Source organism: Notechis scutatus, chromosome 3 (assembly GCF_049901735.1).
Source record: "Notechis scutatus isolate UNSWTSFEM ecotype Mainland chromosome 3, rNotScu1.2, whole genome shotgun sequence".
Classification (NCBI taxonomy): domain Eukaryota; kingdom Metazoa; phylum Chordata; class Lepidosauria; order Squamata; family Elapidae; genus Notechis; species Notechis scutatus.
Genome location: NC_142011.1, coordinates 46030498 through 46056656, shown reverse-complemented (window position 1 = coordinate 46056656; position 26159 = coordinate 46030498). Strand labels below are relative to the sequence as shown.

General features: G+C 37.4%; 1 protein-coding gene across 4 annotated transcripts; it reads right to left on the bottom strand.

The window, feature by feature from the left end:
• Positions 1 to 26159, bottom strand: KLHDC8A (kelch domain containing 8A). 4 transcript variants are annotated; one of them, XR_015748521.1, is made up of 10 exons: positions 25619 to 26159; positions 24828 to 24900; positions 21774 to 22024; positions 12448 to 12503; positions 11502 to 11917; positions 10248 to 10412; positions 7137 to 7352; positions 4953 to 5054; positions 1968 to 3596; positions 1 to 1936 (listed from the first exon to the last, which is right to left on the bottom strand). XR_015748521.1 is itself a non-coding variant. In XM_087959674.1 (9 exons), the coding sequence occupies exons 5-9, from the start codon at positions 11875 to 11877 to the stop codon at positions 3403 to 3405; spliced, it is 1053 nt and encodes a 350-aa protein (XP_087815800.1). In that variant the 5' UTR covers positions 11878 to 11917; positions 12448 to 12503; positions 21774 to 22024; positions 24828 to 24900; positions 25619 to 26159; the 3' UTR covers positions 1 to 3402. The 4 variants fall into 4 exon arrangements, 1 of the variants encoding a protein (XP_087815800.1); XM_087959674.1 differs by having other exon boundaries at positions 1 to 3596; XR_015748523.1 differs by lacking the exons at positions 21774 to 22024; positions 24828 to 24900; positions 25619 to 26159 and adding an exon at positions 18488 to 18653.

Here is a 26159-nt window from a genome sequence, read left to right as displayed (position 1 = left end):
TTTTCTTTTAATTTAGTTTTATTTCCTGTACACTGTGAAAGAACATCTTTGTTACACACAAAAAAAGGACCAACTTCCACATTTTTAATTAATTATGATGTGCTCTCATGTTTCACTAATTTTCAAATTTTATATGATATCCCTGGAAAGTATCTTGGGTCAAAAAAACAGCACAGACCACTTATACTAGCCAGACATAATTGAAGTCTCCTGGATGATGACATTATGCCACTGAATTGCTTTGTATATACAGTGCTGCTTTTTTAAGCCTCTCAATGCAGCTAATTGATAATTGTTAGAATGGTTAATTTAGTTACCTAATGGAAATAGTGCTTTCCAAGGTTTCTGCTTTGTTGCCATAACAGAATGTGGGGCATACATTCAAAACAATACATAAATCTTGAAAATCATGCTTTCAGTCCAGAGTATTCAAAACTGGGTCCTTATTTTTAGCAACCTGCATTGCTTCAAACCCAAGTATTTGAAGGATTATATCATCCCACGTGAGTGGTAAGTGAGCCAGTCTGGGCACAAAGATAATCTCTTCTGAAAGCCCCTCATTTCTGGAAATGAGATAAATGGCAGGGAAACACTATGGCTTTTTCAACTATTATGTCCCTCAGTTGGAATGTTCTAAGACAAATTAACCTAGCATCCCAATTATGTTTTTGATGCCAAATATCTTTTTTCAGAACCTTACTCTCTTCACAAGTACTGATGTCATGCAAGAATTTTTGCTTGCTGTTTTCGTTCCTGTGTGCTTTCTATTTTGTTGTCATCTGTTTTTACTGTCTAGCTGATTTAGTTACCTGATGGAAACTGAGCTTTCCAGAGCACCACTATGGAGAGAGCTGTGTTGATATGTAGAATTTTTAAAAATCCTATGAAATTTAAAAAGCAAATTAGTACTACCAAGCTACCTAATCATAATTAAAAAGCCAGTGTTCCGAGGAGGTCCAAAAAAAGCTGGCTGAAAGATGCTGATATTTCTGTCTTCATGTTTGCCTATCTGAGGATGGGACATCCTTCCAGGGCAAAATGCACACCCGTTAAAAAGACAAAATCTCTCTTGAGTCATGCTAGTCCCTAGCGACTGTATCAACTCATCCAAAGCTTCTTTTAGGCCTTCGCTGTGGGGGTAGCAATATGACTTTAAGATTTCTTTACAGGTCACACAATGGCAGCAGTGACTGAGACCAATTTGCAGAAGAATACAGGTTTTCCCAACATGAATATAAGCCGCTGCCTGTTTCTTCAGAGCAGGAACGTACAGTCTCATTCTCAATACTGAAAAGTAGTGTTTTCTGACTTGTGTCATGTTGTTCAACTGCACTCTGGATTTCAATGTGCTTAAACCTGCCCACTCCACACAACTACCATGCACTGTGGTAGGACTGCTCTTTCCTTTCAGTATCATTTTGTTCTGGGCTGCTGACTCTCCTGCCCTCTCCTATAGGGACCAGAATGGTAAACTTCTGTTTCTTTTCTTCATTTCATTTGTTTTTCTAGTTCACAGGCAGAATGGTAAAATGTGACATTTTTTCCTTTTATTTAATCAGGTGAATTTGACAACAGTTCTGCCAGTTTTCCCTTGCAACCAAGTGAAGCAGGAATGACAAAAATATGTTTTCTTTTTCAGTGGTGGCTGTACCAGATGGGAAAGTAAGGAGGAGACAAATGAAGGTGCGGGACTCACACAAAACTACATAATCTCAAATTCTGTTGCCCACACTAAGGAAAGCAATTTGCAGTATGTTCCTGGAACTGGGGGTGGGGGAGAAGGGATAAAGAAAGTAGGAATCCACCAATCAGGGTCAGTGGTAACTACAATCCAAATAAGAAACCTGGTCATCATTATAAACCAAAGAGGACGAAAGGTTGAAATTTGGAAATAGATTTCTTAAACTTTCATTTCCAGATAGCATGTACAGAAGAGCTAGGCAGCTTAAGGCTGCAGTGCAGAAAACCCCTTAGTGTATGTGTGTATGATTGCTCTATAGTTGCTAAATCAATGCTAAGAATAGTATTCTTCAGGCTCTATCTTTTCTCTGTATAAGAACAGAACACTGACTGCTCATAGGAATTATTCAAGTTACAATATGAACATAGATTTTAATTGTGCTGCTTGTTAATAAGTAACCAGAACTGATCAATAATCAAACTGACAATTTCACCCTCCAGGTTAAGTAAGATAAACAAGATATGAAACAGATTTAAACAAAAAAGATAGGCAAGACTTCACTCAAGTGTTACTGTTGCCATGAGACATGTGAAAAGGGGCATGAGCCAAGTCCATAACTTCTCTGCTACTCAGACATCAATTATATTAAACTCAACCACACTTCATGTGCCTTGGATGGAACCAACAGTGAAGTTGATGAATGTGTGAAAGGTAGAGATATGCATACATAAAGAGGAAGGAAGGAAGGAAGGAAGGAAGGAAGGAAGGAAGGAAGGAAGGAAGGAAGGAAGGAAGGAAGGAAGGAAAGAAAGACTCATGGAAGGGAGAAATACCTTGGTTCCTGGGACAGAGGCATTCTTCTCCTGAAATTGATCCTTAACCTATAACCTTTTGTTTTCAGACCCTTGGACAAAACAACCTGCTATTCTAAGGATAGAATATACTGCTAATATGTTTGTTGCTCTCACAAAAATTGAGGTGACTTCACTATCATAAGCTGCATGATTGGAAGACATTCATGCAAGATGCTTTGAATCCCTGTATGTCCAATATCACAGTAGGGAATTTTGAAAACTATGAATTCTTCAAGTTTTTCCCCACAGAAAAACATTAAATTCGTTATCATAATGGCAGAATTTAAGAGCTCAGGAATGCCGGGGCACACTGTTCTCTAGCTCTGTTAGATCTCCTTCTTTGTTTCCATTGTTACTCTTCAAAAAGTACTTGGAAAAGCACAGAATCTTAATGATTTTGTTCAGTGGCTGTTACTAGTACATGATATTTCAGAGGAAGGCAAAATCTTTTCACAGTCCTAGATGATATGCTTCCTCATCCTTAGGCAAAACTTCTTGTTAGGCTAGGAATCTTGACTGCTCCATTACAGAACTGGTCTGATTTTCAGCCATTCAGAGTCGACAGTGGAAGTACCCTATAAACTCATGAGTCAGTGGTGCTCTATAATGTTTGCAGAAATGATATCATCCTAGGAAAGAGTTTCTGCCAGCTGATAGAACCACAAAATTGTGCAGCTACATGGAGAATTTGTTGTCTCCAAAGGACACTATGAAAGGAATTAGAGAAAAGCAAGGCAGTGCAAGAGATGGTGAAGGAAAAGTGTCAACTCTTCACATACTGAAGACACTGGCCCAGCTTTAAAGGTTGCAGAGCTATTTCTTGGTCTGTAGATCACTGTGAATGGTGAGCATCCAATGACATGCCAGCTAGGAATCAGAGACACATAATGCTTCTACTGTGTCACTCAAACCCTGATTCACTCCACCTACTGCAAGAAGGCAGTTTTTTATCACAATGGTGGAGCAAGCACACCGTGGAGTAGGCATAGATGGCAAACTTTCCCATTTATTCTTTCCGGGATGAAAGGCCTCAGCAGATTCTAGAACGGTTGGCTGGTTTCCTGGTTAGAGAAAAATATGATTACAGATGGTTTAAAAAACTCACCGAATTCCAAAGCCAACCAATAAACATTCTACTGATCACTGATTTTAAAAAGAAGGATATACATGTATATGTGTTTGTGTGTGTACTTATGTATGCATATTTGGGGCAAATATATCCTTTGGGATATATGCTTGGAAACTTTAAGATGTATGGATTTCAACTCCCAGAATTCCTCAGCCAGCATGGTTGAGCCTATCTCGGGAATCCTGCGAGCTGAAGTTCACACATCTTCAGGTTCCCAAACTTGAAAAAACTGTTGTAGGAACTGTAATTTTTGGAGAGATTATTGCTGTTTCTTAACTAATTGACTTTGAGAAACCACAGAAAACAAGTTAAATCAGCTGGATTTCTAGTGCTGTTATTCTCCTTGACAGAAAAAAAGAATTGATTACATGCCATGTTGAGTGCAGAGAATAGTTTCAGAAAAAGGTGATTTCATCCCCCTGCTTGATATAAATACAGGCACACAAACACACACACTTCTTATCCCTGAATATAGATTTGATTGTCTCTCTTACTTTAGAGAAGAAATTGGTTTGATTTGTACTGTATCATATTCACAGCTGCACAAATAATTGTGAATTTAAACATTTCTTCAGATATTTTGGCTACCATAGCTGTCCATAGTATAAGCTTATAAAGATTTGTGTTGATTTATTTTTTTCTTCATTTTAACTATTTCTAGTTGTCCTATTTTAAATCTTGTATATCTCTCTTCCCAGGCTCCCAACTTCACACAATAAAAACATATACTTTTTCAGTTTATTTTGTCAGTATGAATATTTTAGCTGTACTGGATTTTAGTTCAGCATTACTAAGTCAAGTTTCCTGATAATTTTAGAGGTAAAGATATGCTTGACACCTGGAGTTTTATAATAATACAAAGGCACTCTTCTAAGGAAATTCCATCCATCCATCTTTCTTTTTTTTCTATTTCCTTCAACCTTACCTATAATCTTTTTTTTTCTAGTCCATCATCTGGACATATTTATTATATGCCTTGGACATATTTATCTGAAGTTTGTGACTTTCTACTCAGAGATCATTACCTGAGTTCATGCTTAGAAAGGAACCCAGGGGATCCATGATGGCAAAGCTTTATGTGTTTCCAGACTAACGGTTTCCCTATTGGCTCCATAGACATGGAATGGGCAGAGGGTCATTAATAAGAGCAGGACTTATTGGAGACATTTTGAGGTAGACTCATGGACAGGCCTATTTTCACAATATAAAGAAAACTGGAAGTAACTGTTTCAGGAAAACGTAATTCAAACTGGAATTCACTTTGAAGGGATGGGGGGGAAATCCTTACCTAATCCTCCTGCAACAACAATTCTTCCTTTTAAATAGCCAGAAACAAAATCTGCCCGTCGTTTCTTCAGAAAAAATGAGCGATCGATCTTCATCCAGCCCCCTGAAAATTAACCTGATTCATTATTAAATGATCTTGACTTTTTTCATAGCTAATAGCATGTTAGAGGTCTATAACTCAATAGATTTTCCCACCACTGATATATTCTGCGTGTTCGTATTTCCCTCCCCACTTATACTTGTTTTAGTGGTTGGTACAGACATGATCACCAAGTCCTTCAGTTATATTCCCTCCCTTTGCTGTTGTAACTTCTGCAGAATTCAATGATGTACATATATGGACATTGCTTTCTGGGAAAATTATCAACTCCACTGAATATATACTATTACTGGAGAAATTCTACTTCTTTGAGGCAGGCCTGAGGAAAGATACTAGTTTGCTGAGGAATGGGGAGAACCAACATACAACTTATCCTGGGATTCTTTTTTTTAATAATAATTTTAATAAACGGTTTAGAAACCAGAACAAAACATAATGCTAACTAGAAAAAGAAAGGAAAGAAAAAAAATGTAAGAAGGCAAAAAGTAAAAAAGAACTTCCCTTTAAAAAAGCAGCTTCCCACCCTCATCACAACAAATATAAAAAATTTCATAATCTCATCTTCTCTTAATAAATACAAAACTCTTCATCTCATAACCATCTCTCAGTAATTAAAAAAAAGGTAAAGAAGTCATTGCAGGTTATACTCCACTAGTTCCCGACTATGGGGGGCAGTGCGCATCTCTGTTTCAAGGCCATTGAGCCAGCATTGTCCAAAGACATTTCTGCAGTCATGTGGCCAGCATGACATCATAGAGCGCTTTTACTTTCCTACCAAAATGGTACCTATTTATCTACTTGCATTTACATGCTTTGAAACTGCTGGGTTGGCAGGAGCTGGGGCAAGGACAGGAGCTCACCCTGTCATGTTATGCTCAGTTTTCACCCTGTCATGTGATGCTCAGTTTTCGAACCTGGTCTGCTGGCTTTCCAGCCAACAAGCCCAACATCTTAATCATTGAGCCATCACACTGCCCCTTTTTCTTAACAATAGGCAAATCAAATAAGTTACATCTCCTTATCCAATTACCAGTAAAATTCCACGCAGAGCTCTAAAATATTAACGTTCATTAACATATAAAAGTTAACATTCCACATCCAACTCTTCCTAGGTTTCGGCAAATTTGAAGCCCATGGCATTAGAAAAGCATGACAACCTGAAGTTCAAGAGAATCTCATAAAAGGCTGCAACCCTCCATTAACTCAATAATATGTGGGGCCCTCTCTCTGGTGGGTAGTTACTGTTCACAGTAAGATGATAAATTGCTTCATTTCTCCGCAGACTCATCTCCTCCATTAAGTTAAAACTGACTTCTGGATTTATGAATTTCACATAAAGGTTTTACATCTGAACTTTAAAGCTTAATATAAATTTAGCAACAATTGGCAGTACAATTGGAACAATGAGTTTTCTGGCACCTGGAGAACACTTGGTTTGAAAACGTAATTTAGATGGTGGGCTTCTCAAATATTTAGGGATCAGTGTACAACTTGATTCAACTTGGGTTGTAAAATCAAAAGCTGCAATCCAGAGTTTTTACCATTATATTACATACATTAATTCCCTTATTACATCAGAGATACATAACATTTTGGGGCATGGGCTGCTTTTTACTTTTGTGTGTTTTGCTAAAGATAAGTAGGTAGAATCAGAATGAAAGTACATTTTATTCTAAGTAAATTCATATTAATGATAAATACTGTACATTTCATATAGCTATTCTTCATGTATTTAGTAATTTTCCAATCTACCTAGTTCGATGTAACAATTTAATAATGGCAATTGGGCAGTAACTTATTTAGGATAAATAGGACAGATCCCAAAATTTGTAGAGGTTAAATGCAAACCAGGGAATACACATTGTACACCCCATTATAAGGCTTGGATAAGCAACTTCAGTTCATTAGGTTCACACAATCACTTGTTACGCTTTCAAAATCTTCCCAAACTGTATTGCTGAATATACATAGCAAACCACAATGAAACAGAGACATCATTTTATTAGTTATAAAAAGTGTGTCATCAAAAGGTTGTTCTCCCCATAGCTACATTGGAATTTGGAGGGCAATCGCAGAAGAACTCACCTTGCTCGATGTCAAAGACATCCACATTTTTCATGAACTTGGGCTGACGGTACAATCTGCCCTGCCGTAATCCCCCAAGGCTAAAGATATTGTTCTCTGTGCAAACAAAGGTGGAGAAAGCCCTTTTGCTGGGAATGTTGGGGAATTTGGTCCAAGATCTGGTCTCAATATCAAAGACTTCAAAGGCATTCACAGCATACTTGGACTGCCTTCCACCTTCAGTACAGAAAAGCAGATACTGTATTGAAAGATCAGTTTGGCTTCATACCAATATTTTTTCATCATTCTGAAAGCAGCAGGGAATGGGAACTGAGGAAAATCAGGTGAGGAAATGCTATCGGAAGTGAGGGGAAAAGGATTCTCTGGGCTGCTGAAAAACCAACTCAGTTTATGTCCTTTTATTCATCATCCTATTAGGAAATAACAAGATCCGACTACCGATGAAATATTTTTTGGGGGAAATTACGCCTCATTATGCAATTTTCTCTGGATAGTCATTCAGCTGAACAGATTTTTCTGCTACTCTTCAACATTTCAGTTATAAAGCTAACATCACATGACACAACTGATCATTATGATTACTCTTAGAGCTGTTATTCTTTAAGTTCATAAATCAGACAAACCCCTGACTGTATATTTGGCATGAAGTATGTGATGTTGCAGGATAATAAATTTATCCCATTGATGTCCTATCAATTACGCTTCAAAAGGATTGTATATTTTCTTCAAGGTTGCAGTTATGATCATTAAGCATGTCATGGTAGCTTCCACCTATCTGTCCATTTTATACAATAGTATATTTTGATTAGCAACATTTTAATCTTTGATAATGTACCAATTTTATTTTTTGATCTGTTGGGATTATTATTTTTTTTGCTAGTGGTGGTGTTATACTTTTATATTTACAGTTGTCCTTAACTAAACTGATTATCAAGGCATGATGGATAATCACTCCCTCAACACAGAACTGGAGCCAAAAGGGAGCAATAAAAAATCAGAAATGAGAGGGAGCTGTCAGCACATCTGGGAGATCTTGAGATTTGTAGAAAATACATCTGCTTTAAAAACATCCAAGAAAGATTAAGCATGATTACCAGCTGCAGGAAGAATGAACAAAGGAAAGTCACAAGAGCTCTTTACTGCAAGTTCTGTAATTACATAATTACTTTAAGTAAAAAAAAATTTTTTAACTCACTTCCTCTCCTATCACTCTTGCTCCCCCCTTGCAGGAAGCTTGATAACTATTGTCTGCCCATTTTCAAACTGGATAACTTTAAGAGGTGTGGACCAAGTCCCAGATTTCCCCAGCCAGCACTTATCTACTCATGCCTCAGTACTCAGTACAGTGTGTTAGCTCTGGTGTAGATGTGAACAGAATTTACTCTCATTCTAAGACCATATTGAAGTGTATAAGAAATTGACAGCATTTGCTTCTATTACTTAAGAAGACAACTTACTTACTCATCAAAAGCCATGAGACAGAGATGGGTATTATGAATCATGACTTATGAGGACAGTGATAGGTTTCCTGTTCCATGCTGGTCACAAAAGATCGTGATTCCAACTTTGGAAGCTTTAGAACAGGGGTGTCCAACCTTGGCAACTTTAAGACTTGTGGACTTCAACTCCCAGAATTCCTCAGAAGTCCACAAGTCTTAAAGTTGCCAAGGTTGGACACCCCTGGTTTAGAACATACTTTTTCTCCCTCTCTTAGAATGAGAACAGCCACAGTAGATCAAAATAGAAATGACTTTTATTGTTTCATTCTGTTCAGATCTTATCTCCGTTTGATTTAAACTTTATAGAAAACAGGTATATTGGGGAGATACTGCAGTCTCCAAATGCTATTTATTAGCTATATTAGCAATGTTCAAATTCAATTTTGTGTGTACCAACCTTCTGTATTGATAAAGTGATTGACCCTCGGGGCAATAGATGTAGTGAGAATGAAGGGGGGACTTTCATTTCCTTGCCTAATGTGCTTTGACATCTTCTTAACTGCTATTCTCAGGTTTCCATCACTTTCTTTGCTCTCAGTTTTGCCTTCTTTCTATACTGTCTCTGACCTGTATTGTTCATCTGATTTGCTACCACTCCATAATGGACAAGAGCACTCGATAGTATTTTAGCCGAAGAAAGACTAAAGTAACTCAGAGTTTCCTATCACCATGTTATTTCCTAAATAAAGATTATATTTCAAGTACTAGACTCAGGAATTCTTTCTTGCAAAGGTTTTTCTCTCTGTATATCCTTTTCATTCTATAATGCTAGCTACTATCCAGCAAGGAAAATATCTGACCTTCAAGAGATTTCTTGATAGAAACAATAATCCTGAAATACCCTGCCATAAGGTGCTATTGTGGGAACTTTGGCCGACTCTACTGGACCCCAGGAAGGTGGGCAGAGGCGCAACGACTTAGCAGAATGAAGGCAGGTGCGGAACCTGGAGGCCACGCGCCTCCAGGTAACTTGGTCAAGTTTGGTCACAGGTAGTTTGAATCTGAACATGTGACAGCAAACCCTATATTAGCTGAACACTGTGTGAAAAAATTAAGTCTTTCCAATTCCTCTTGAGGTTGGTAGAACCAAAGAACATAGTAATCTTGATCTTACATAAGTAGTTAAAGTAGTTAAAGAACAGAAACAAGATTAATAATTGGTTCTATATTTTTTACCTTTTTGGGGACATAACAAATATTCTGCCACAGATGTCACCAACAATGACTGAAACTGGTGGATACACTATTCATAAGAGTTTCTTGTTTTATTTGCGACTGATGATTTTGAAATGTCACTTCAGTATTTTTTTCCAAAAGCCTATTTGTGGGTTGTTGCTCCTTAATCTCACAATATTGCACAGGAAAAATGACATTCATGTAAATACTATTTCCTTCCATTATGATGGAGAGATGCAGCCATGGATCCATGGCTTCAGTTAAAACCTGATAGTTAACTGCTCAGACATTATTTACTCAAAGGACATTTCCAGCAATGTATATTTTAAGCAGCTGTCTGAGGAAGAAGAAACAGGTTCTTGAACTATGCATTTGGAGACAAATTTGGGTTAGAGTTAGCTGCAAAGTGGGAAGATATTTTGAGGTGTAATCTTACCCAGAACATAGATCTTGGTACCCCGCAGAAAGGAGGTGGCAGCATACCTGGGTGTAGGCATGGTTGCCAAGGACACCCAAATGTCTTTAAGCATATCATAATGTTGCATATAATTGTGAGGACGTAGATCTGCTCCCATTCCACCAGCTGCATAGATTCGGTAGTCTGGAAAGAAAGAAAAAAGGAAACAAAATATGAAATTGGTGTTAGAGTTTCAGAAGAGTTTACCCCATTGTATATGTGGAGATTTAAGAACAAAGTTATTAGGCAGAAATATACCTGAGTTATAAATCATGCATTTTAAATGTAAAATCACAATAATCCCTGAATGGAAAGACATTCATGGTTATCATTTTATCATGTTCCACAGATCATATAGCCTGACTTTAAGGGTAAAAACTTCCATCAAGTTCTGCTATAAATTTATTTATGACTTTAGTCCATCTAAAAAGAGTTGTTCACATGCATAACAATAGGATAAATGAGTATTCATTGCGCTTGGCTAAATTCCAACAAATACTTCTTTCTCTAAGCTGTTCCTCTCCTGCAGTCAACCTCCCATTTAAGCAGGTAAACACTTGTTCGGGTAAAATGAAGCTTCTGGCTTTCTACTTCATAACAGCAATTTGATACTTTTCATTGCAAATAGTCACCTAAAATGATTCAAGCATTCAAAAGCAGGTTGTAATGTGAAGATAAAAATACTGAAGGGAAAAAAGATTGACGCTCGACTGCACACAGTCACCTTCCTATATAAATTCCTACTGAATGACTTTGGCGCTCCATGCTTTGCAAAAACCTTCAGCTTGTCACATGCTCTAGAAAGCGCTGATTTATCTGTCCTCTGGGAGCTATAAAAACTTCACCAAACCAAACAGAATAAACAACTTCTTCCATATTTGGCAGGAATACAGAACTGCCTGGCTGTGTGTTTAAAAAGAAAAAGAAGAAAAGGTCAGACCATACTCCAATTACAAGACAGGATTCACAGCCGAGTTTTAGGCCAGATGGTTGAAAACCACATAAACACAACCACAGCAATTTGTTGATGGTTATTTCAACAATTCAGGTGAAAGGGTCAAAATCAAAGAATACTGACTGCATAAAAGAAGTTGATAGCTTCTTGCTGACTAGACTAGGGCTCTGCATGTGAAAAAAGGCAATTACAAACAGAAAAATATCCAAGGACGGGGGACTGCCTTCAAAGTTAAAATTGTTTCTACTACACACTTTATTTTTTAAAAAGTTTCTTGCCTTTTACTGACACAGAAATGCCCATTGAGGCTTCTCTCAAAGTGTTTCTTTTCTTCCACTTGCCCTCATCTATGTTGTACATCTCCACAATCTTCAAAGGCATCTGATGGGCTCCCACACCTCCAATCACCATTATCCTCTTGCCCAGTGTAGCTACTGCTACCCCAGCCCTGGCTGTAGGCATTGGGGGCAGAGAATTCCATTGGTTTGCTTCTGGGGAATACACTTCAAAGCTGTCCATTGGCACACCATTGTCATCACAGCCCCCAATGGCAAACACCTGTCCACCAGCCTCTACCAGGGAAGAATAGACTCTTGGACTGGGCAAAGGTGCTAGGGTTTTCCACTGAAAGTCCTTGATGCTTGGCACATCCATCTCAGGGACAGAGAAACATCTGCTTAGTAATCCATGTATACTGCAACAAAACATAAGAAAGTTTCAGCAAACAAGATGTTCAAACACAGGGATGCAGATTTCAAGTGGCTTGAGAATTTCATGGATGCATCTCTCTGTCCTACAGCTAACTTCTCTATGACTTTTCTACCATCTCTAGCTTCTTTATCTCTCTCTCTCTCTCTCTATTTAATCATATCCATTTCTTGGAGACTGCCTAGAAAACTGTCTTGGCAAAAACAGCTTTCTTGGCAAGTTGTTTTCAGAAGTGGTTGGCTATTGTCTCCTTCCTAGAGCTCAGACAAGTGACTGATTCAAGGTCACATCACCGGCTTTGTGCCTAAGGTAGAGCTAGTCTCCCAATTTCTAGCCAATGCTTTAACCACTACACCAAACTGGTTCTATAGCCTAGGGCCCATCAAATACTAATGTTAGACCACAGCTCCTATAACCTCTGGCTCTGGGTATGATGCTGATTGTGGGATCTGGAAGTCTTAAAATCAAAAGGAGGTTGTCCCCTTTGCTCTATAGATACACAAATAACTCTCATACCTTTTATTGGGTCTTCTCAGTTAATCCTCCATTTCTTTGTCTGCTGGGTATTGATCCTAAATAATAAGATAAGTGAAATTTATTTATTTTGTTCTTGCACCCCCAAAATTCCATGCAGATCAGAGAGCCTCTATCCAGCTTTGAAGATTTCCCTCCAGCCAACTTTGCTTCTTTCTTGGGCCCCTCCTTCGAAGCCCCTTTTTCCTGTCTTCCTGGTTCACTCATACCTACTTCATCTCCTATAAATTGTGGCTGCCTCATGCAGCACAGCCCTGAGCTGTGAGCACCAGGAAACAGGAGCACTAATTAGGACACAGTCAAAATTGCAAACTCCTATGACAAGCAAAGGGATTATTTTTCCTGTCTTGCTCTGAACAGCTGACAAATATGTAAATGAGGTTAGGGAGAAATGGACCCAGCTGCTTATGCTTACAGCTAGCAGCAGCTGCTCCAACGTCCCTGTGTGAGCATAAGCAGGCTCAGGCTAAATGCTTTTTTTCCCCAGAAAAGATTTCTTTTTCTCTGGGATGGAAGAAATTAAGTGGCTTTAAAGATGTCAGCAAATGCATGCGTGTTACTGAGATTCCCACCAAGTTGGCATGCAACTGTTCTTGCAGGCAAGATAAACGAAAAACTTCATACATGTAATCCAGAAAAACGAGTAAGCTCTAGAACAGAAATTTAAATAGATCATGGAAAAACAAGGATGGCAGTGAGGTATTTTTAAAAAGACAGCCTTGTTAGTCTATGGCAATAATATCTAATCCCCAGCCTCTTAGATAGCACATTTATTATTCCATACACTCTGGAATCAAAGCTCATGTCATTAAATGAAGTAGATTGGTTTATACCAGAATAAGCATTGGCCCAGTTTATATATTGCTCTGTATCCAAAGATCACACAATGGTTTATAAAAAACACCAGACTTTTCATGTTTTCAAAAATGAGAAGACAAATTGTTATGTGCTTGATACTGGTTGCTTTTGTTGACGCTAACAAATGAATTAGTCTACTGCTCCTGTTTGGTTTGTTTGTTTGTTTTTTGCAAAGGGGATGTTGTATTACTGTAAAACTAACTGCAGGATGAATAGAATAATTCATTTTAATTTCCAATGTTGTAACCAAACTACTTTCCAATAAAAGGGTGTTTTCCTATTAGCCACACCCACTAAGGCAATCATTTTTAAAGAATTTTCATAATATGATCTCAACAAGTGCTATTGTTTCAACTAATGTGCCTTTTGGCTCCAAATACTCATTTGACCTTGTTTTAGGATGAACTGTCTATTTAAAATGGATTTAACAACTTGGGCAGAAATCTGGTCTTAAGCAGTAGTATTCTGTTTATAGAGTATATATAACATTGGGAGAAAAACAATTACATTCTTGATTCATTTGTTTGCTTTTTAAAATCAGTTACTATACAATAAAAGCTCAATTTTACAAACTCCTATTCAGCACGTTTCAGATGCAATGGATAAAATGTCAGTGGAAATTTCACCCCCAAATAACACACCAAGTCTGTTGTTTCCAAAGCAGTTCAAACAATTGATGGTATTTAGATAACAATTTCTGCCAACCAGATAGTGTGAAATACAACATTATGCAAATTATGTAAATTGATGCAAATATCAATTATTCAGTTTAAATGGACATTTACCATACTGCTAACTACAATATCATAGTCACACATGGAGAAGAGATCCTTCTTACAAATAGAATAGATGGCATTACTAAATATTAACTTCTTCTGATAAGAAAATTCATTTCGATTGGTCTGTGGGAACTTGACAATTTTAATATGTTAAAATCTATAACTAAACATTTAAATAAAATCCATAGATAAATTAATTAGGCTTTGTTGATATCATCATCTGCTATTTGGCTTGGCTTATTTGATTTCTGAATTTATATTCTACCTCTTCCTCCTGAAAAAAACTTCAAGAACACTCACAAATATAGATGTATAACAGCATTGTATATATTATCACTTTTCAAATGACAATTCCTAAAATATAATTAATAAAAAACACATATTTTCCTCACTGCTGCCTCTTCCAAATATCTCTCTTATACTGGGTTCTAATCCCAGTTCTAAGCCATGCAGTATTTTAGGACTCAAAACATCCTTAACTGATAGCCAGTGGCAAACTGATGAAAATACCATAAATGGCATAGAAATGTAACATGTTAAATGTAAAATGTTTTTATGATAGATTTTGTAAAATGTTTTAAGATAGATTTTTCCAAGGCCTGTTCCAAAAATACTTTGAAGGTTGATCCAAGTTGCTTATATATTATTGATAGGTAAGAATTATACTAGAGTATGCATACAATTTTTTTTGATAAATTAGCATGTCTGACTTCATGGAAGCCTGCCCACATTTGTACCCATAGACAAATTTGGAGACTCTGTAAATTCTTACTTGGTGGACTATTATAAATTACCGGTTTTCCAGCAGTTATGTGCATCAGCCATAAGTTACTAATTAATAAGTAAAGATGCATTAACATTGAAGAACTTGTTGGCAATGTTGGCAGGGATTGTTTGGGTTATTGTTTACAACATATGGAAGATCATCTCTCCTTCTTCCCATCTCCAAAAAAGATAATGTGGTAAACTAGAATGTAAGTGAGTAGATTAACAGCATACTTTATAGATATAAACTTCCGTTTTCACATTGTCAGTATGGTTGTAGATTAATGAGAAAAAAATGAATTTCAACATCTGTAGAATCAGGTTGCAGGACAACAAAATTGACAAAAGTTAAGGGAGTCTGAATACTTTCTGTATATAAAATCACTTCCAGTCCATCCCCCTATTCAATCAGGAACCCTATACCATTTCAAACAAGTGGTTCTCCAATCGCATCTTAAAACCTCCAGAGTAGGAATGCCCTAACACTTGGGCACATCCATATCATTTCTGACAACATTATTGAAGTAATTTATGAACATTTTCTTCTGAGATTTTTTAAAAAAAACTTCCTGGTAAAACAATAGCACTCAAATTCCCCAGGGTTCCCCATCCAAATATTAGCTAGATCCAAATTATCTTAGTTTTAAATACTAGAGTATGTGTAACCTTCTCTCCTAACCATGCATTTCCTGCAAAGTATCCTCCCAAATGGCTAGCAAGATCCAGGGCTTTGTTCACATTCTTAACCAAGCACCTAGAAGCACCTAGAATATATTAAATTCGTGAGTAACATATCATTAAGTCAGAGAGTAACCTAGAATAGAGCAAAGGCCGATATTAAAAGGGTTGACTATGTGTACATACATTCATACATATATATGAATTCATACAAACATACGAATTTGATGGTCAATGTTTTAAACTTTAAAATATTAGTGGGGCTTTTTCCCCTTGCTGTATACATTTGCCTGTAATGCAATAATCGGGATTTTCAATCCAAATCGGGGGGAAATGGCTAGGGAAGAAGGCCAGTTCAGTTATCAAATTCATTTGTTCTTAATGAAAAAAATCAAATAACAAAGTGTTAATAACAATGTGTTTGTTATTAGATCAAAGGTTTGAACAAGCCAAGTTTGTCTGGCTTTAGTGGGATTGTTTGGCTAGATTAGTACTTAGATGTGGGGCAGAGCTATAGGGTAGGGAAAAATTCATTCCAAAAATGTTCCCATGATGTGGTGGATGTATTGTGTCAATCAATACATCAATACATCCATGAAATCACTTGAAATCAAACTCAGAGTTTCCTTTTTAATTTATAAAAGGAAAACAAAATAATGGCAGTGAAAACAAGAGGAAAAATTAACTTTAAAATAGTGCATCATTTTGTACTGTAAAAACCAAACCCAGTGATCATTCACAGTGCATTTATAAGGAACTTTTCACTGCTGAATTAATTAACACCTACAGTGGTATTAAAAATAAGTCTCTAGGTTGAAGCCTCAAATGACAGAATTAAACACTTGGTAAGTTACAACTCAGCTTTTCTTCAATCTGACTTTCTTTTTTTTTAAAAAAAGGGCTGAAGCAGAATGTCATGGGAAGGTTGACAGTTTCTCCTGCTTGCCTCTTAAGTATTGCTTGTGGTGCTAACTTGTTTACCATTTATTCTTTTGCATAAGGATTTACCTATTCGCACTATATAATATTATCTCACTCTAGTATAACTCCTTTGTCGTGTAAACATATGGGGAAGTAAGTAACCATAGAACAATGTATTTAAGTACATATTCTGCATGCAAAAGATCATAAACTATATTTAGTTTTAAAATACCAGGTATAAAGATAGCTCTTGCCAGTTAGAACTGAAAAATACTCAGTATAGTATGGCAGTTCAGGTCAATCTATCTTGTATCTGAAGCCAAATCTTATGAGCCAGGCACAGGCTCATAAGATTTGGCTGTCAACTGCCATTTCCAACCAAGATCTGATTCCATGGCTAGGAATCATTTATTCCTATTTTGCTGTTCTTTCAATACCGAATATGATCAGATTATTTAATTCTTCCTATAGTTTATTTGAATATCTTAGAGATGCAATTCCTTCTGTGAGAAATATTGGCTTTTTCCCCCCTTCATGACCACCAATAACATTCCTAGCCTGGTGTTTTCTGCCTCTTTCTCTCACATCTCTTGAAAGCACCGCAGTGACACTTTCTGCAAGAATTGTGCTTTGCTTGAAATTGCCCTTAGAGAAAATTCACCCTGGGTAGCAAAAAATAAGATACTGCATCCCAACTGCATATCCAGTACACACCTCTCTTGGTGTGTAAACTCAGCTTAGCCTGCTTAAATGTAATTTCCTCAGTTATAGCATGCATATCTATATTCCTGAATGTTTAAAATTACAGAATTACTTTTGACAAATCAAGGATACTGCTTGCCAAACTGAGTCATTTTTTCTTCTCAGAAACTACTGAGGAATATTAGATGAATCACTGATAACCTCTATGATTAAATTAATCTAAGATCTCATGAAAGTTATGCACCAAAAAAAGATGCTCCACATGGAAAGAAAAAGAGAGACAGAAAAAAAAGCAAAAATAACAGCAGGGAGTTTGTGTTTGTTGCTTCCAAAAAGCCTTTTTTCTCTATAATGAAGAGCCAGCTGTTATATATTCTTGTGAAATGAGACCTTTCGCAAAAGAAAAAGATTGCAAGTTGAACTCCAAAATCTCTGTCATTCTCTCATTTGCCCCCTTAATCCCTCCAACTGCATTTATGGATGGTTACTCACATCTGTGCTCAGTTTTCCCTGGAGGCTGCAGTCCTTAATAAGTGGGAAGTAAATCCAAAAGTGATGCAGATTATATGTTGGTAGAAGAAAAGGTGCAGAAAAGAATTCCCCAGCTGAATAAATCCAGCCCTTTAGTTTTGCTCTGGAATACAGTCATATGCAAAAGTATTCCCAATGACTAAGATGACCTGTATTTTCTCAGTTCCTAAGCTAGAATCAACTAAAGAAGAGGGAGGGAAGGAGCAAGCGAGAAGGGAAAAAAACCACCACTGAATTACAAGAGCCAGAATAAGCCTTTTATGGCTCCCATGCGTGCACAGGAAGTTTTCCAGCAGGCTCTTGCGTGGCAAATTGCAGGGAGGAGGGGTACTCCATTTGGAATGCAAGGCAGGGTTGGGTGAAAATGGAAGAAATGCTGATGAACAAAATCACGAAGAGCTTTCAAAGTTCTGTTCTGTTCAGCCTTAGAATAAATATGTACAAATCCAGTTACAGCAATAATAGCAGCTTAGACCAATTACTTGTATACAATTCAATCAGTTCCCAAGATTAAAATGTATTATACTGGTGGTTTTCTATAACTGTACATTCAAATTACACAGAAACTATTACTCAATATGTTACAGATATTCCAGGACCCAAAGCATGATTTATTAGAACATAGCATCTACAATATGAGATCTAAAACACAGTTATATCTCTGAGCAAATAATCTTCCATTTTGCTCTATAGTTCTTTATCTGGTCATGTTAATCAGTGCCTGCCAAGAAGTTACCAAAATGCCCCTTCCAATCACTTTTCAGGCTCACCAGAAATGCTTAGCTCACCTGAGGCTCCCCTAGTACTATAATTCTTCATCTCTTCCTTTCCTTTCTTTCCTCTTTTACACTTTCACACTAAGCAGTGCAAAAGTGACAGACTGGATCATAGTGGGAAGTTTTCTCTCAAACTCTCACTAGACCTATGTCAAGCTCCAAGTTCACTCGGAAGCCCGTCAACTCCTAATATGTCTCACAGCAAATCAGCTGACCATGTCACCTTATCTCTGCTGCTGCTGGATCTGTATTTCTGCTTGTGTGCTGGCAGATGGCTTTGGAATGACTTAGCAGAGCTGAGGATGGATTCTGCAACAACTGCAGGGATGGAGGATGGATTCTGAAACAAGTGCTGGGCTGCTGGAAATGGCTCTTTTCATGTATTGATGTGGTGCATATTGTTAAAGGGGGTTGGGGCACATATAGGTGGTAATTAAGCCTTAGGTTAAAACATGGTGAAGGTGGCACCAGGTGGGGATCAGTTAGTGTGGGTCGGAATAGGGTAGGGATGTAGACATGTTATAGAATTAATAGCATTTAGGGATAATGGGTTAGGCGTGGCCAGAATTAGAATTGCGTATAGTCCTGGGTGTGGTGGGGTGTGTTTCATGATAATGGTAATAAAAGGATAGGGAGCAAACTCAAACCCAACTCTAACCTTGCCTGGATTTTAGCCTTTATTGTCAGAGAAGAGTATTTGTTGTTTGCTGAGCTAATGAATAAACCACCATTGCAAAGGAGCTGGAATTTGTATTCATTTCAGGACAAATCTTCAATACTCAAGGACTGGCTGAGAATCTATTGCATTGCCTGACCTACCTTCCACATCTCTTTTCTTAGTTCATGATTTTTTGATCCCTGAAAAAGTATGCTAAAAGTTGCAGCCTGGGGACTGCCTGGTTCTCTTTCATTTCTTTAATATTATAAGAGGAATGGCTCTTCTACACCTTTGAGCCATCCCAGCAAGACTTTCAGACAGTGGTGGGATTCAGCCGGTCACACCAGTTTGGGGGAAGCAGGTTGTTAAATTTCTCCACCTGCCATCAAAGTGGATCCTGGGTGCTGAACTGTGCTGCAATGGAGAAACGGGCAACAGAATGGCTGGCGCAAGGGAAGGAGGGGGCTACTTTCCCTCTTTCTTCTCCCTGCTCCTCTTCCGTCCCTCTTGCCAGCTGCACCATTTCCCATTTCTCCATTGCAGTGCAGTGCCCAGGATCCACTTTGATGGGGGCAGGGGTAATTTAACAACCAGTTTTCCCAGGGTCAGGTCAGTCCATGCCTCCCACAACAGCCACTCTGACCCTGGGTGAACCAGTTGTTAAATTATTTGAATCCCACCATTGCTTTCAGACCATAATGAAGTCTTATCATAACGTTAGATTCTTAATTGCCCAGATGGAGCAAACTATAGGCTCTTGGTCTTTTGGCTAAAAATAGATGTAGAGCAAGTTATGGATAACCAAGTTTGAAGAGCTATATTTGGTGCTATGGCATTAATAATCATTGTTTTCTCTATCATAAATAATGTTATAAAAATGAAATGTACAGTGGCACTATTCAAAATATGTTCCTGAAGACAGTAGGCAGTCTCACATAATGATCTGCACATATGCATTGATAAAAGAATTATCTTTTGTGCTATCCTATATTTTCATCCTAGAGCCATTTTCATGTTTGTTTGTTTTAAAAATGTAACTCGAATATTTAATCACTGTAAGAGATTAATAGTTGCAATGGATGGAATATCTGGTAATTACCAGGCATTAGTGTCCCAGTGTAAATGTTTTTTTAGCCAATTGGTAACTGGAATTTTTAGATTTCATCCTATACAGGCAGTTCTCACTAAATGACCATTTATTTAACATCCATTCAAAATTATAACACTGAAAAAACAGATTGACAACCAACCGTCAAAGATATGGACATGTTATATATGTCCTTATAATCATGTGTTTGTGATTTTTGGTGCTTAGAACTTATAATGGTCACAGCACGTATCAATCACCATTTTTTACCTTCCTGGCAGGCTTCTGACAACCAAAGTCAGTGGGAAAGCTAGCAGGAGGTTGAAAGTCACATATGTGTTATATTGCACATAATGACTTGTGGTATCCAGTTAATGACTGTAACTAGATCTGCTGGAACTGCTGTTGTAAATCAGCATAGTCATAATTTTTTGCTTTACAAGTCTGTCAGTTAGCAATAGGTTTGCCAGTCCCAATTAGGGACATTAAGTGATGATTACCTGTATACATGTTCTGCATTGTATATACTGTATGCAATCTGCTCACTGCTATTAGTAGAATCTATTTCTACTAAGTAAGCTTAACTCATGCATCAAATTATGCATTTAAATGAGAGCTGGACATTTGTGGCCCTCCAGGTGTCGCTAAATTACAATTCTCAGAGTTACAATTACCCACAGCATCTGGGCTAGGAATGGGACAACTTGCTGTGGCCAACTCGCCACAGCCAACTTGCAGCGGATGAACTCGCCACAGCCAACTAGTTGCAAGACAACTCATTGCAGGACAATTTGACAATTCTATTTAATTATTTAAAATAAATGAAAATGATTTTAATTTTTGCCATTCATATTTCATTCTGTCCCTCCTTTTGCATCCTTTCTTTAATGGTTCTATTCCATTATTTCTTTGATATTAATGCAACTCTTGTCCCACAGAGAGTTGTCCTGTGGTGACTTGGCTGTGGCAGGTTGGTCATGGCGAGCTGACTGCAGCAGATTATCATTCTGAGCACAAATAGCATTTTGAAATATGTGAGTAGAAACACATTACTCCAGCTGACTCTCCTTTATTGATGACACAGGTACTGCTACTCAAAAGGCAATGGAGAAAGTTTCATTCTGGAGTTTTCTATAAAGATTTAGGTTAAACATGGGAAGCCTGGGAGGCTACATATCACTGGAGAGATGATTGTATAAGGAAGGACAGGACAATGAGATACACACTTGTCAGTGTAGGTACTGTATATAATGCAAATACCGTACATGGCATTCTATCCACAAGAATTTCAATTGCTTGCTTCTCTACTGCAATACGTTTTTTAAAGCTATTTTGAAAAATAAAATTGAATGTGAATTAGTTAAAAAACACAGGAGGCTTCTTTTGTCTTCCATTAATCTGAAGAATCGGTAGTTCTCATACTATAAATATAGTAAATCCTCAATTGAATAGCCAGGGGATTGAATGTCCATTAATTCCAAATGTCAATTCAATTGCAAATTGGACTTTTTTAGCTGCAAAACCTGTCCATCCATGAAAAAAAAACACCTTACCTTTAGCTATCTGTTGTGGAGGTACTGGTTTCATTGATGATGATATTGGACAACCTATTAACTTGAAGAAAGCATCTGGCTTTAGTTAAGTCTTCACTTTAAAATGAAGCATATGCAAATGCATGGCCACATTTTAGGAGACGCAAATGTTGCACTGATTGCATCATCAAACCACAGACTTGGTCTCTTGTTTCAGGTAAAATCTGATATTCCCTGAAATTCATTACATCCAGATTCTGTGGAATCAAGGTCTGTAAAATCAAGAGTTTAACAAATGAGAAATTGGTTCTTATATTTCAGAGAATGTTATTACAATAGTTGAATAATCCTTTTTCTTTCTTTTTTTAAAGAGAAAAGTAATACTCTTTAATGATCAAATACTAGACTGGTGCTTTTCATGAAGCATTTTGATAGATACAGATTACCTAAACATGCTTCCTTGGGAAAAGCAATTTTATGACAGCTGAACCTGATTAATTGACAAAGAACACCCAGGAGCCCCCTGGTGTTATGATTGTTAAAAAGCAGGCATGTATTTGCTACATTCTTACCTTCATCTTTGAGTGTAAAAATGGGGACTGCATAATGCATGTCTCTCTTTCCCCAGTGTGTCAATTCTGCCCTTTTCCACAATGCTAGACTGCAGGTAGGAATTGTGAAGTACTCGCAAGAAGAATCCAAATAAAAATGTATGCCCAATAAGTGATTGATTTTGTAGGACTAATTTCAATTGTTCACAAAAAAGTTAGATGATGAAAGTTAATGGGAAAATGATCACTTATATTTTACAAAATATATTCAGAGTATTATGTGCAATTCACTTTTTCAATACCTGTTATTATTCATAAGCTATTGGGCATGAGTGTGAATAGTCTTCCTGGCAATTTTAACATTGCTGTTTGAGAAGTCAGGCAGATGCTGTCTCAGATTTTAATTTTCCCTGTTTAGCTGTTTAATCATCAATAGTGAGATCATCAATCTGGGCACTCAGAGTAGTCTGCGAGAGAGGCATTTGAGGATCACATGGAATCTATGGGCTATAGATCATCTACTTATGAAATTTGTCATTGGATACTTTAGATTTGTAACTGGAGTTTTAGAGAAGTTGATTTCTCTTTTATATCAATATTGGTTTTTTGCTTAAACAAAATTCTAACCTCTACTCTAAGATCTAAATGGCTTATGGCAGGATACCAGTCTAGCTTATCTTTTTATAAGAATATATTGAGCAATGTTATCATATAAATTTTATCATACATATTGCATCGCTAGATAAGAACAGCTTTCTTTAAATTCTCTAAAGTTGCATTTCAAAAAGGATGATATGCCAGACATTGGAGACTGAACTATGGTTTCAACAGTATAAAGCTGAGAAGAAATGTTTTGCTTTGATTTTGACATCAAGAATTACCTATTCCAAATTGGAACATACATGTGTAAAAAGCATAACTAGTTTGTTCATTTCCTAAGTGACAGATATAAAACATGACTGCATAAAAAGTGCCACACTGGCTCACAGGAAATTTTTGCTTAAAAGAATTACCTTGAGGGAGATATAAACATTAACTCAGGGAGGCAAATAGCTGTTAGGGAGTTGGTGAAACTCCTTGCAGACAGGATTTTGGGTCTAGGAGTAAAACTATAGTAACAGCTTTGAACAGGTGAAGGAAATGCACTGATGAATGGAAATTTTTCATTTATAGCTATGCTACTGAAATAATTTTGTCTCAGCACCACCAATCATAGTCTAACCTCTGTTTAAAACAGAGGTCCCCAACCCCTGGGATGCAGCTCACCACTAGGCCATGGTTTGTTTGGAATTGGGCCATGCAAGTGGCTGGCCAGAGTGTGCATGCATCAGTGTACGCAGCTTAAGTTGCGCAAGTGGCAGGCCGTTGTGTGCATGTGCACCAACCCGCCACTCATGTAAGTTGAGCTGTGCGTGTGCATGCTGGCCTGCCATTTGTGCAAGGGCTGCACGTGCAAACGTGTGCCAGTCTGCCACTCATGAGGCCCAGTTCCCCTCCCCCACAGCATATATATGAAATGTTTGGGAACTAATCTAAGTTAAAACACTAAAATACTAATTAAAGCCCCATTTGCAAATTTAAAATTATGGAATAGAAAACACAACAAAAATCTATATGTTCTTAGGCTGTTGTTCTACAAAGGCTTATTCAGGGGTATTGGTGCAAATAATTGTATTGCCCACAATATAGTGAACTCCAGAGTGCTTTAACCTAGGGGTCTCCAACCTTGGCAACTTTAAGACTTGTGGACTTCAACTCCCAGAATTCTGGGAATTGAAGTCCACAAGTCTTAAAGTTGCCAAGGTTGGAGACCCCTGCTTTAGCCTATCACATTGACACTGTAACTGAAGACTTTGAAAACACAAAGGCTATGTTCATATTAGATCTCTCCTACCCCAGCCAAGGTAACAGTCAACTGGATTAAACATCAGTAGCTATTATATAAAGTTCATAAAAATGGCAGTGAAGACTGAAATCTTAAGGTAGTGATAGAAACGTTTCTATTTAACTTTCACATGGCTTTTTTGAACAATTTCAGAGCAACCACAGAACTGCTGGACAGCTCCTGCAAGCTATACCAAGATCTATTTAAAATACTGTTTTGAGAATCCTTTGGCTCTATGTTAAGCTTTCAGAAACTCAGAACTCTTTTTTTAGTCTGAATCCAGTACTCAGGTATGAGTATTTAACCCTGTAAGACAGGCAACAGTATTGCTTTAACAACTTCATAAAACTATAAGGTCTCCCTTTTATGTTCTCCTTTCCTTAAAATGGTATTGATATCACCAATGAAACCCACATGACTGAGAAACAATTCATTACCAATCACCACTGTTTCCAGTGAGCTGGGTAACACAGGACAACAAATAGAAATGCTTTCAGAAGGGATAATGTCAAATTGCTGAAGTCTCCACGTGTGTTTAATTTAAAATAATATATTAGTCATACAAGGGCTTTGCATATTACTAAGTAGCGTGAACAATTGTTTCACTAAATTGCTATCAGGATGTAAAAGTGAGCTTGCCTTATATGAGTCCACTCTAGAATTCCAACAATTGATAGAATCCAGGACTTTAACCTTTATTCCTCACAGAACCCTGATAGGAAAAAAGGGGATGAGAGAACACATTAGCATTAATAGATCCTCCATTTTACAGTTCAAAATTTATCAGGAGGTATATATCAGTGTATTTATATTTTCATTATATTTAGCATGCACAGTATAAATTTGATTTATCCTATGTGCATATATAAAAAGTACACGTCATAGTTCAATATCTAACAGAATGATCTAACAGACAGGAATGAGCTCTAGCATCTTTTCAATAAATTTCTGTGATGAATTTGCTCATTGTCAGAACGAAATGGTTAGGCATTCATTTATAAGAAATTTCCATAATTGTTTATAAATGGTCTAACCTTATTTCTAGTTACCCACAATGGACATAAACATAGAAATAGAAAATAAAAAGAAACTCTTAGTAAGGGCATCATAATGGCTTCCTTAAATTGCATTTTATTTATTGTGCCGGGTCTGTAAAAATTAGAAAGCTGCTTAATCACGTTCTATCCTAAAGAAGTCAGACCCCAATGTCCAATTATGCAGCATCTTGAAATTTAGGCCACACAAGTGGGAGAAACTTGCATAGAGCCTTGTTTGAAAAAAAAAATCTATGTTCGAATCGATGCTAAAGATTATTCTAGTCCTTGCCTTTATAAGCAACTATCGCATTTCAGGTAAAACATATCATTAAATGTTATTGCCATTGAAATTGAGGGCAATAGGTCCTTAACAATTTATTTAAATAAGCTTACCTTAGCATGAAGAGAAAGAGCTCAAAATATAAATGAGGGAAAAAGGAGGACAAATAAAAGGCTGAATCACGGGGGAAGACAATCATCTCAGTCACGATACAAAAATCCAAGGTGTGTAGTGCAGGACTGATGTTTTCTCGTTGCCTGGCTCGGCACTGACAAACAAGAGCTGTCACTTAAGAGCCATGCCGGTATAATATTAGACACTTGACACAAAGGAAGGGGGGGAAGAAAATGACTTTGGGTAGCTGGTCCTTTTCAACAGATAACACGGACACGCAGAAGTGAGCCTCCTTTGCCTTCACTGGTAGCTGGGTGTGGAAAAGGAGAAGCTTTGTGTAGGGATGGATAACAGTTAGTGCCATGGAAACACCTCCAACCCAAAGATTTAAGAGTCAGATTATTAAAGGAAAAAAGGGACAGAGAAAGAGTGCACTGTGTGTGGCAGGGAAATGTTTGGATGACAGCTTATTAAGCTGAAATACGATCAGGATAGTTGCATGTAGCTAAGGCAGATTTCATTGTCTCCAGCTGCTGTGAA

What these genes read in the sequence shown, in the direction of transcription:
- KLHDC8A (XM_087959674.1), bottom strand. Translation starts at nt 11,877, where the DNA reads ATGGATGTGCCAAGCATCAAGGACTTTCAGTGGAAAACCCTAGCACCT. An exon ending in CATTTCTGTGTCAGTAAAAG is followed by an intron (nt 10,413 to 11,501) that starts GCAAGAAACTTT and finishes CTTTCTTTCCAG; the next exon opens with ACTACCGAATCTATGCAGCT. An exon ending in TACCAAGATCTATGTTCTGG is followed by an intron (nt 7,353 to 10,247) that starts GTAAGATTACAC and finishes TCTGTACTGAAG; the next exon opens with GTGGAAGGCAGTCCAAGTAT.